General features: G+C 40.5%; 1 protein-coding gene across 2 annotated transcripts in view; it reads left to right on the forward strand.

Moving 5' to 3' along the window:
• LOC128443062 (sodium-coupled neutral amino acid transporter 3) overlaps positions 1-10,571 on the forward strand; it is a 53,091-nt gene extending 42,520 nt beyond the window's left edge. For both annotated transcript variants that reach the window (XM_053425767.1, XM_053425768.1), the window contains exons 12-16: positions 558-658; positions 838-962; positions 1,389-1,533; positions 1,730-1,833; positions 7,798-10,571. In XM_053425767.1, the coding sequence (XP_053281742.1) occupies positions 558-658; positions 838-962; positions 1,389-1,533; positions 1,730-1,833; positions 7,798-7,902 (580 nt within the window). In that variant the 3' untranslated portion in view covers positions 7,903-10,571. The remainder of the gene's footprint in view (positions 1-557; positions 659-837; positions 963-1,388; positions 1,534-1,729; positions 1,834-7,797) is intronic.
• Positions 10,572-10,970: the final 399 nt, after the last annotated feature.

A 10,970-nucleotide genomic window follows, 5' to 3' on the forward strand; every position in this document is an offset into this window, starting at 1 on the left:
TTCCAAGGGAAATATTTTCTAGCTTCTCTTGTGGCAGGGGACACTACCAGCGAAGGGCACTACATATCTCATCTCATAGGAATTGGGACAGGGTTAGGGTTAAAAACTTGGACCAGAGTTGCTTTTGTAACTAGTTTTAACCGGATTCGAGGCCGACCCCACTCTCTGTCTGTTCCCCTTCACAGCTTACTCTTTCTCTGTCCTCTGCAAATAAAATAATACAAATTAAAACAAACACACAATATATTTATCAATATTATTTTTCACTTTCAATAAGTTCAGTTATTTAACCATATCATATATTTAGTCCTTATCATATGCTCCAAATATTAATTTAGTTTTAAAAACTAAATAGTAATGACATTAGTTTTGGAGGGTTAACAGAGCCTTGCATATGACACTGATGAGCACAGTATTTTTTGCTTAATAAGTTTTGTGTAGTATTATATTTGGCAAGAAGGTTCCAAAAGGTAGTATTTTTTAAATTTAACTTCTTTATTTTGTTTCTTTTTTATGAACTGTGTTGCTAAAGCACCTGTCATCTTGTTCATTTAAAGCCCAACCAAAAGAAGAATGCAGAACATTGGCAATGTTTCCATCCTGGGAATGTTCATCATGTACTTCTTAACTGCCATATTTGGCTATCTGACCTTCTATGGTGAGAGCAACATTTCTTTATGTAGTTGCAAAGCATAGCTCTGTTAAGTGACAGTTAAAGTCACAGATTATGTGCCTGTATGTGTGTGTGTGTGTGTGTGTGTGTGTGTGTGTGTGTGTGTGTGTGTGTGTGTGTGTGTGTGTGTGTGTGTGTGTGTGCGTGCTCGGGCGTGCATGCAGAGAACACTGAAGCAGAGCTCCTCCATACCTACAGTAAGGTGGACCTCCTGGACTCTCTGATCCTGTGTGTTCGATTGGCTGTCCTGGTGGCTGTCACGCTGACTGTACCTGTGGTCTTGTTTCCCGTGAGAACATATCTTGGCTTAATACACACATTCCATTTTACAAACATTAACAAAAATGAAATCTAAAAGTAGGGGGCAGGGTTATACAAAATAAGTCAAACCTGTGTGGAAATAAAACATACAGGAAAACGACATCACTCTCTGAAATTGGCCAATTGAAAACACAGAACAAGAAGAAGTAATACCTGTGAGTCTGACACAGTCTCCTCCAGAACTTTCTTCAGAACTAATTCAAGTAAAAAAGTTAAGACATTAGTGAGGGAGGCCAATTGAGACAAAATAAATGAACTTATAGCTCAGTTGCCAGGACCAGGTTCACAGAGTGATTCAGTTACAGATTTTATTGAGCTCATCATTGTATATGATGATTATGATAATTATTTTGCCTGAGTTGTAAATGTACCCTTATGTCTGTGTTTCTGTCAGATCCGCCGTGCCCTCCTGCAGATACTGTTTCCAGGGAAGCCCTTCCACTGGCTTCGTCATATTGCCATTGCAGTGTGTCTGCTGTTTTCTGTCAACCTGCTGGTCATCTTTGTTCCCAATATTCGATATATCTTTGGCATAATTGGTGAGATTTTAGACTTACGAGAAAAGGTAAAAAGGAACTTTGTAAAAGAAGCAAACTGCAGCACTACAAAGAAGTCCAATAAATCAACCTGAAGATAGAAACAGACAGATTTACAGTATCACCAAGTGACAACTTCCTCTGAGATAAATTTTATTTCAAAATGCAATGATTAATTGTGACTTCTATGGGTGTTCAGGAGCCACCACTGCTCCCAGTCTGATCTTTATCCTTCCTGGACTGTTCTACATCCGCATCATCCCCTCTGACCAGGAGCCTATGAACTCCAGACCAAAGATACAGGTCGGTACAAATCTTTGTTGGATTTAAAGGGGTGAGACAAAAAAAATTTAAACAATGGCCTCATTCGTCAACTGATCTCAAGAGAAAATGTCAAAGTCAGGGGAAAGTCAGATTCACCTACACGCCTGTAGTAAGGGTTGTACTTAGCCTGGAATAGAGAACCCACAATAGGCATATGTACAATAACCTTGTCTCCTGGACTGGACTCATGGCGCTCAGTACGGCAGTCATACCTCTTTCTCATTTTGCGCTGGGACGCACACAATTTTAACCGGGCCACACAACCAGCCATAAACAAACGCCTCTACTTTCCTGTGCCGCCTCCCTCGCAGCCAACATAAGTCATGGAAACTCCTCTTCCCAGTCTCTATGAAGCTCAGTACAGTACGCACGCAGAAGAGACTTCAGAGTCTAGTGAAATCTTCTCCAAGACACCTTGGCTCTGCGCATGATAAGCCGAGGATTGCTTTTGTTTAATACAGAACAGATTCAACACCTAAACCCAAACATATGAGATGAACCCAACGAACCCACATGGTCCACTAAAAGGTGTGGAATGGTTCACTTACGGCTGGAATAGGCTGCAATGGTGCAGGCTTGAGACTCTGTTTCAGGTTTCCTGTTAGTTGGTACACATGAGAGGTTTTAATATATACAGATACATCCCTGTTCATGTGTGATCAAAATAAATATTTTAAGATGTTAAGGACCGTTTTTAAGGACACCAAAATGTCCACACTCGTCATTTGCAACTTTCAAGACATGGGAAAAAAACTTTGCTGGCACCACCATCTGGAAAACATAATTTTTCACACTGTCTTCATCCAGAGGAACCCCTTTCTTGAACAGTAACTCATTATGCCAAAAATATCCATTTATCTGGCAAAATAAAGTGTACACCTTCGTGTGTGACACTGTTGATGTCCTCTCCATGATACTCAAAAAGGTTCTTTTCACACAGTTGGCTCGAAACAGTCCTTCAGAGCTTCATCTGTGTCTTCAGACCACCACTTCAATGTGTCACAGCTGGTTGCCTGTGAAGCAGAGGTTTGTACACAGGCAGGAGATGAACTAGGTTGGAGACAGATTTTCCAAGGGGGGAGTGGAGATGAGTTATATGCCTCCTTGGTGTTGGCATAGAAAAGGTTCTGTATTATGTTGTGTATGTTGTGGGTGAAAGTGGATAGATGGAGGAGGGAGAGGCATAATTAAAGTCGTAAGATATGAGGAGGAGAGCGTGTGGGTGCTGTGTCTGCAGCCTGCTCACCACAGAGTGGAGGTCATCACAGGCTGCATCAGCGTTACCTTAGCGGAGGAACATACGCAGCTGTTTCCATAACATGTGGAAATTCCCACAGTAGATAGTGGAGTTTGTCCTGTGTTACGCGTGGCTGCAGAACAGGTGAACCCAGGTTCATACATAGGCTTAGAGGCAGGAGTGGGTGAAAGAGATCCATTGCCAGGCAAAGGGAAATGGGCTGCAGGTTAGGGAATGCTGGAGGTGGTAGCCAAGAACCAGTAGCTTGGCTTGGGTAGAAACGGTGGGGCAAGAGGTGAAAGGAGATGAAGGTGATCCAAGGAGATGGGAGAAATGCCAGGCGCCTGGATAGGACAGCAGGGCTGTGACAAGATGAGGGACGGGAAACAGGGGCCGGAGTCTGAACAGGAAGAGCTGGATGGGAAATGGGGAACAGGATGCGGATCAGGCAACAAGAACTAAACGCAAACACCGGTAGCAAGAGTATATGTAGAGGGGGGATGACAGATGAGATGTAGCTGGTGAGGCTCTGCTCTGACACATACACACACAAAGACAGCCACTCAGGGAGTGGATGCAGGTTAAGGATGCCCAGAACTAGAGGTAGAGGGCATGGTAGAAAAAGTCCCAGAGGCAGATATAACTACAAGACCCCTGTAGGGACACATGACACATCACATAGGAAAAGCCCAGCAGGAGATTATTCACTCAGACATTTTTCAATTCCAAATGTCATTTTTAATAGTTTTGAAGGTATAGTAGTGAAGGTATAGCATACATATACACAAAGAAAGGCAGTTGTGTATCTTCAATAATTCAATGCTAAGTATTCACATAAATATCAATTCATATTTACAGCATCTGTTCTGTGCACAATATTTAGCATGAGTTCAACATGTTCTGTAGAGGAGCTATATTAAATGTAAATAAATATTTTTACATCGGCTTTGCCTTGAATATGGCCATAACTATGATTATTTCCTTGTTTGAAAGTAGTCCCTTGTAGGGGAGAGCGGGGTAATGTGAGACATTTTTTACATTTGCTCCCCTGTAGGCGAGCTAAAATGATATATCAGTAAAATGTACACATTTCCCATTAATTCAGGATGTTTCCTAGCAATGGAAATGATCAGAATGTCTTCAGGACAAAGGGTAGTGAAAATATGACTGTTTTTTAAAAAGTGGTCTTGTGTCTCACTTTACCCCAGCATAGGGGTAAAGTGAGACAGACCAGAGAAATCAAGGGGGTAAAGTGATTAAATTACTTTTTCCACTTTAAAACTACAATAACAACACATGTTGTAATAGTTAAAATCCTGACAGCTAGATTGACAGCCATACATTCCAAAACTAATATCGGACTAGTAACAGAATCATGGGGATTGGTCAATTAAGCACATTTATGATTATTATGATTCATGTGATCTCTTGCACACCCTAGCTTACCTGCACATTGTTTCTCTGTCCAATTGGCAGGGACAGGGATATTGTTTTTCTCTGCGTATTCAAATGCCAGTTCACGGCACTTAACTGGAGCAAGGCCATGGAACTGGTCAGCTAGTTGTTTTAAGTGTTTTGCAAGCTCCTCCTCCATCTCATCTGTGAATATTCTCTTTACCTCTGCTACTGCACCCCAGGCTACTGATTTTACTTTCTCTTTCTCTTTTTCTTTATGAATCTTTTGAGGGTTGTCTTGTCAATATTTCTATCCCTTCCAGCTTTTCTTAAGGACTTCTTTCCTTGCATGACCTCAGCGGCTGCACTCTCCATCTCTGCGAGGGGTGTTTGGCCCCAGGTTGTCTTCCTGGTGTAGTTTCTTCGCATGATGGCTTTTCTACAATGTTTATGAAGTTAAAAAATAAAACTAGGGATGCCCCGATATGGAAATTCTTGGCCGATACCGATACCAATTTAAAATAACAATCTGTCCGATAGCCGATACCGATATTTGTTTATTTTCTTTTTGTTGTTATTCATTAACCCTTTGGTGCCAGAAAAATAATTAAATCATTACTTAAAAAGCACTATTTAAAAAATGTTCAGCCCTTCATCACTCTTATCTTTTAATGAGCACAAATTGAATCAGATTTATGAAACAATCTTTGATTTAACTAAACTTTATTTAACAGAGACATATTATGCCCATTTTACCGCAAGTTGAAATGGTTCCTTGGGATCTTAAGGAAATTACTAACATATTTTGGTCAAAATACCACAAGGATAATTTAAAACAGCACCTTTTTACCCTGTCTAAAACAGCCCTGTTAAAGTATCATTATAGAGAATGCTCTTCTCATTGTTTTACGGTAGCAGTATTGCCCGTTTATTAGAGGTGTTACGGCTTCTGTGTGTATGACATATGTTGTCAGTTCCCTTGTTACCTGTGCATGAGACGGATGAATAGAGCCGGTGCACATGAGAATAAAGTACTTAAACAGACGCTACGCTCATACTTTTTACGCCAAGTTACACTGCGTGAGTCAAGATAACTTAACAAGCCCTCCTCAGTTTTACCTGTTTTGAGTGTCGGGCAGAAATCACATCGCGTCAACACCCTCCGTGGCCCTTCGCGATGCTTGTTTTTATTAAACAATCGGATTCCCCTGGTCCGCACCAGTTCTCAGTCAGCTGCTAAGAAAGCCCCCGCACCAGCGACGCCGTGAGGCGCCACCGGATGAGGACCTCCCGATGCCGCACACTGAGCCTCCGGCGGCACGGAGAGGAGGGCGACGGAGCGACTGCTGTTTGTTATGTTTAAGACTAAACTTAACTTGTGCTTAATGTCTCATTTTACCCCACAGCATTGGTCTCACTTTAAGCCACAGCCACCGATTTAGAAAAAACAACATCTCTTAGCAATTCAGGCTAAGCTTTAGCTAGCATCAATCACATGGTTTTATATGTTGGAAGTTCATCCACATGTATGACATAAGTTTTTCTACCTGGATCAATTTGTTTTTAACACAACAGTTGATTCAGTTCAAAGCAAGAAAATTTACTTTTACATGCAAAAAACTATTACTTGAAAACATAATGGTCACATGACCACAAATGTGTACCGTTGCCTAGATACAGGGGGTGTCTCACATTACCCGATGTCTCACATTACCCCGCTCTCCCCTACTCAAATAAATACAAGTACTATAAGTACTATACAGTATGAAGCTGTGCGTCTATCACTCCTGCAAATATTTCCCAATAAAAAAACATTTTTAAACAAAAGAATGGATCCCTTCAACCGAAACGGTAGAGTGCTTTTATTTTTGAAACGCGTACAGACAGTGGTTATAACATTTTAAAATGCATGTTTGTGACAGAATTTCAACAGAAAAACTATAAAACTCAGGTGAAAGATAATTTTTGTCTGTTTATTCTTCAGTGAAACAATGTCTACACAGATGTATTTACAACTCTTACTGAACCCGTTTCTCTCTACTGCATGGCTGTTCTTTAATAAAGATGTGCCCAGAGTTACACTATCTATTATTCACAAACACTACCAGCCCTCCTTTACTCTTATTATTCTTGACTGTCCTGTCAGCCCAAATCAGCTTGAATCCGTCCAGCATGGTGACCGTATCAGGGGTTGCTCTGGTTAGCCATGTCTCTGTTAACAGCATAATCCTACACTGCCGGTAATCCCTCTTATACCGGCTCAACACCGCTAACTCGTCCATCTTTTTAGGTAGAGACATTACATTTCCCATATATAAAGCTTCCTTGGGTCCAGTGAAAGACGCTTTATGAATTTAAGCCATCATTATTATTATGATAACTATGGATGGTAAGACAGGTCAAGCGTTTCCTCATCGCAAGGCACTGGGCACCAGCGAAGCTTCCACTTCTCAGCTCGAGGGGAATGTTGACCAGATATGGTCCGTAACAGAGCAAAAAAATAGAATAAAGATCTCAGAAAACACGATGGACTTGGTGTCCATAGTGTACAGACACTATAAGAACAAAATACATGAAGAACTATTTAAAAAGAACGAAGGAAGACTTAGTTAAGTAATGCTGTTGTAGGTTGTAGGTTATCCTTTGTATTTATTTTTCGGAACTGTTTTTATTGAAACATAAATCAGATCAAACATACAGGGCAGTGGCCTCGTTTCGATTCCGGCTTGTGGCCCTCTGCTGCATGTCACCTCCCATTCTCTCTGTCTTATTTTCATAAGAAAGTACATGTTTGTATATATAAACGGCTGTCTTATTTTATACTTCACTGTAGCTGCCGACAGATCAAGTCTCGAACGCACCTTATCAGATTAATCAATATAAGAACACAGGTTCAAACAATTTTGGTTTTCTTAGGAACTTTCTTGAGAACAAATTGAAGAAAAACGTTAGAACATATTGGTGAATGAATCCCAAATCTATCTAACAGTCAATAGGCAGAGAGAAGAGTGATTCTATAAAAAACGCATAGAGGTAATGACGTCTGATCTACTGAATGGGCCACATTGCTTTTTTATAGCATTGCCATACAAGCCAGTAGCCAGTAAGATTTACCTTTATCCTAAACTTATCCTCACGTCAGCTTTTCCAAATAAGAGGCTGAAACACCTGATTACGCCAAGGTATAACTGAAGGTTATGATTTTCATTATAACAACAAGGCCGTCTAATGAGGACGTTTTTTCTCTCCACAGGTGAGGTGAGGCAAATAAAGTGTTATTATCATTAACATATTCTCTTTGGGTTTTTTAGGCTTCATGTTTCACAGCGCTGGGCTTCATATTCATGACCATGAGTCTGACATTCATCGGGATTGACTGGTTGATTGGAGAAAACCGAAGTCACGGTGGCCATTAAAGAGCAGTCCTTTGGAGACCAAGAGAGATTCAATCTACCGCAGAAAGGATCATGGCTTCAATAGTGATATAGACAGTCAATTCCTCAAGAGTGTAAAAAAGAACCAAACATAGTCCTGTTACTATGTCAAGTTGATATATACAGTGCCTTGCATAAGTATTCACCCCCTTTGGACTTTTCTACATTTTGTCATGGTATAACCACAGATTAAAATGTATTTCATCGTGAGTTTATGTAATGGACCAACACAAAATAGTGCATCATTTGGAAGTGGGGGGAAATATTACATGGATTTCACAATTATTTACAAATAAAAATCTGAAAAGTGTTGAGTGCATATGTATTCACCCCCTTTACTGTGAAACCCCTAACAAAGATCTGGTGCGACCAATTGCATTCACAAGTCACATTTGCAAGTCACATAATTAGTAAATAGGGTCCACCTGTCTGCAATTTAATCTCAGTATAAATACACCTGTTCTGTGACGGACTCAGAGTTTGTTGGAGATCATTACTGAACAAACAGCATCATGAAGACCAAGGAGCTCACCAAACAGGTCAGGGATAAAGTTGTGGAGAAATATGAAGCAGGGTTAGGTTATAAAAAAATATCCAGAGCTTTGAACATCTCTCTGAGCACCATAAAATCCATCATAAGAAAATGGAAAGAATATGGCACAACCGCAAACCTACCAAGAGGAGGCCGTCCACCCAAACTGAAGAGTCGGACAAGGAGAAAATTAATCAGAGAAGCAACCAGGAGGCCCATGGTTACTCTGGAGGAGTTGCAGAGATCCACAGCTGAGGTGGGAGAATCTGTCAGGACAACTATTAGTGGTCTACTCCACAAATCTGGCCTTTATGGAAGAGTGGCAAGAAGAAAGCCATTGTTGAAAGGGATCCATAAAAAAATCCCGTTTGGAGTTTGCCAGAAGCCATGTGGGAGACACAGCAAACGTGGAAGAAGGTGCTCTGGTCAGATGAGACCAAAATTGAACTTTTTGGCCTCAATGCAAAACGCTATGTGTGGCGAAAACCCAACACTGCCCATCACCCTGAGCACACCATCCCAACAGTGAAACATGGTGGTGGTAGCATCATGCTGTGGGGATGCTTCTCTTCAGCAGGTACAGGGAAACTGGTCAGAATAGAGGGAAAGATGGATGGAGCCAAATACAGGGAAATCCTTGAAGAAAATCTGATGCAGTCTGCAAAAGACTTGAGACTGGGGCGGAGGTTCATCTTCCAGCAGGACAATGACCCTAAACATACAGCCAGAGCTACAAAGGAATGGTTTGGATTAAAGAATGTTAATGTCTTAAAATGGCCCAGTCAAAGCCCAGACCTCAATCCAATAGAGAATCTATGGCAAGACTTGAAGATTGCGGTTCACAGACTGTCTCCATCCAATCTGACTGAGCTTCATCTTTTTTGCCAAGAAGAATGGACAAACCTTTCCATCTCTAGATGTGCAAAGCTGGTAGAGACATACCCCAAAAGACTTGCAGCTGTAATTGCAGCGAAAGGGGGTTCTACCAAGTATTGACACAGGGGGGTGAATACTTATGCACCCAACAGATGTCAACTTTTTTGTTCTCATTATTGTTTGTGTCACAATAAAATGTATTTTGCACCTCCAAAGTACTATGCATGTGTTGTTGATCAAACGGGAAAAAGTTTATTTAAGTCTATTTGAATTCCAGTTAGTAACAGTACATAATGGGAAAAAGTCCAAGGGGGGTGAATACTTATGCAAGGCACTGTATATATATATATATATATATATACCACCACGATGTTATCAAATGTGTTCCCCCTTTGTTCTGTATGAGGAGTTGATGAACATGTTGACCATGGAAGTCAAGAGGAGCTATATGTGTTGTATTGTAACTGCAATATTCACAGCAAATTGGGCCAATGTCTTCTGTAGCTATACGGTGTTTACTAAAAAAACATTAAAATAAAGACCCCTCAGAAATTCGAAATCTGATAACATTCTTAAATGCATTCAGATAATTCACTTCAATTGATGGATACGTTTTGAAGGACACTAAACCTCATTGCCAAGCATCTTGTATGGCAGCCATTTTGCCTTGAAAAGTAAATTGAAAAATACATTTTGTCTGCTAAATGTTGCTTATCCATATTTAATCTAATTAATAGCTTCTTAACAATTGTTTAAGCAGGAGATGTATGCATTGTTTTTACAAAGCTGCCAACTTTTAAAAAAACCTTGGAGTTAGATTTTGTCGGGGGTGACCAAAATTTGGTAGCGCACGCAGCCACACACATTGGTGGCTCAAATATCAGGGAATTGGAATTAATTTGGCGTTGTATCCATGTTGTGCCCTGCATTCTGGTGGTTTGTGGGGCCCGAAGTCGTTGATAGGGGCCGCCTACTGGAGATGGACAACATTGGTTACATTCTGTGAAGCAAAGACATAGCTGAAGGTCCACCCCCAGGAAATTTTGGTTTAAGTAGATTCCTTCCTGCATTCTAGTGGATTTTTGGGTGGTATGCTCAAGATGTGCAATACCTGAACTTATTCTGATTCATGTTCCTCTGATCATGACTTGTAGGGCCTTCTAGATTTGAGCTGAACATTCACCAGAAAACTATTGTTGTGCCTCAATGACTGTCTATGTACCACAATAAAGCCTTATTAATAGACCTGTGTTTAAGATTTGACCAAGGTACGTTGATTGACATTTTGATTACAATGGTATTCAACTAATTTTTAACTGAAACCTAACCTATGTTGTTAATAATTGTATTCTAAAGAGAAGTTCGTGATTTATGTTCATATTTTTCATTATTCAAAGCCTCCCGCCACACGTCCATCAAACAAAATATTGCAACAAATAAAGTGCTTAAACAGTAGCCTTTTTAAGGAATACAATGGATCCTCTTCCCCCAAATACAATTTGTCTGGAGCTGCAAAACATATTTGATAACAAAGCTAATAAAGTTGTATGTGAAGTTATACTATACTAAACTCGCACACTGCTGACATCATTACGGTAAGCATGCTATGTCATTTCCTGTTTTCTTGCTGCTGGTGGTAGTC

This window comes from Pleuronectes platessa, chromosome 6 (genome assembly GCF_947347685.1).
Source record: "Pleuronectes platessa chromosome 6, fPlePla1.1, whole genome shotgun sequence".
In the NCBI taxonomy this organism is placed as follows: Eukaryota; Metazoa; Chordata; class Actinopteri; order Pleuronectiformes; family Pleuronectidae; genus Pleuronectes; species Pleuronectes platessa.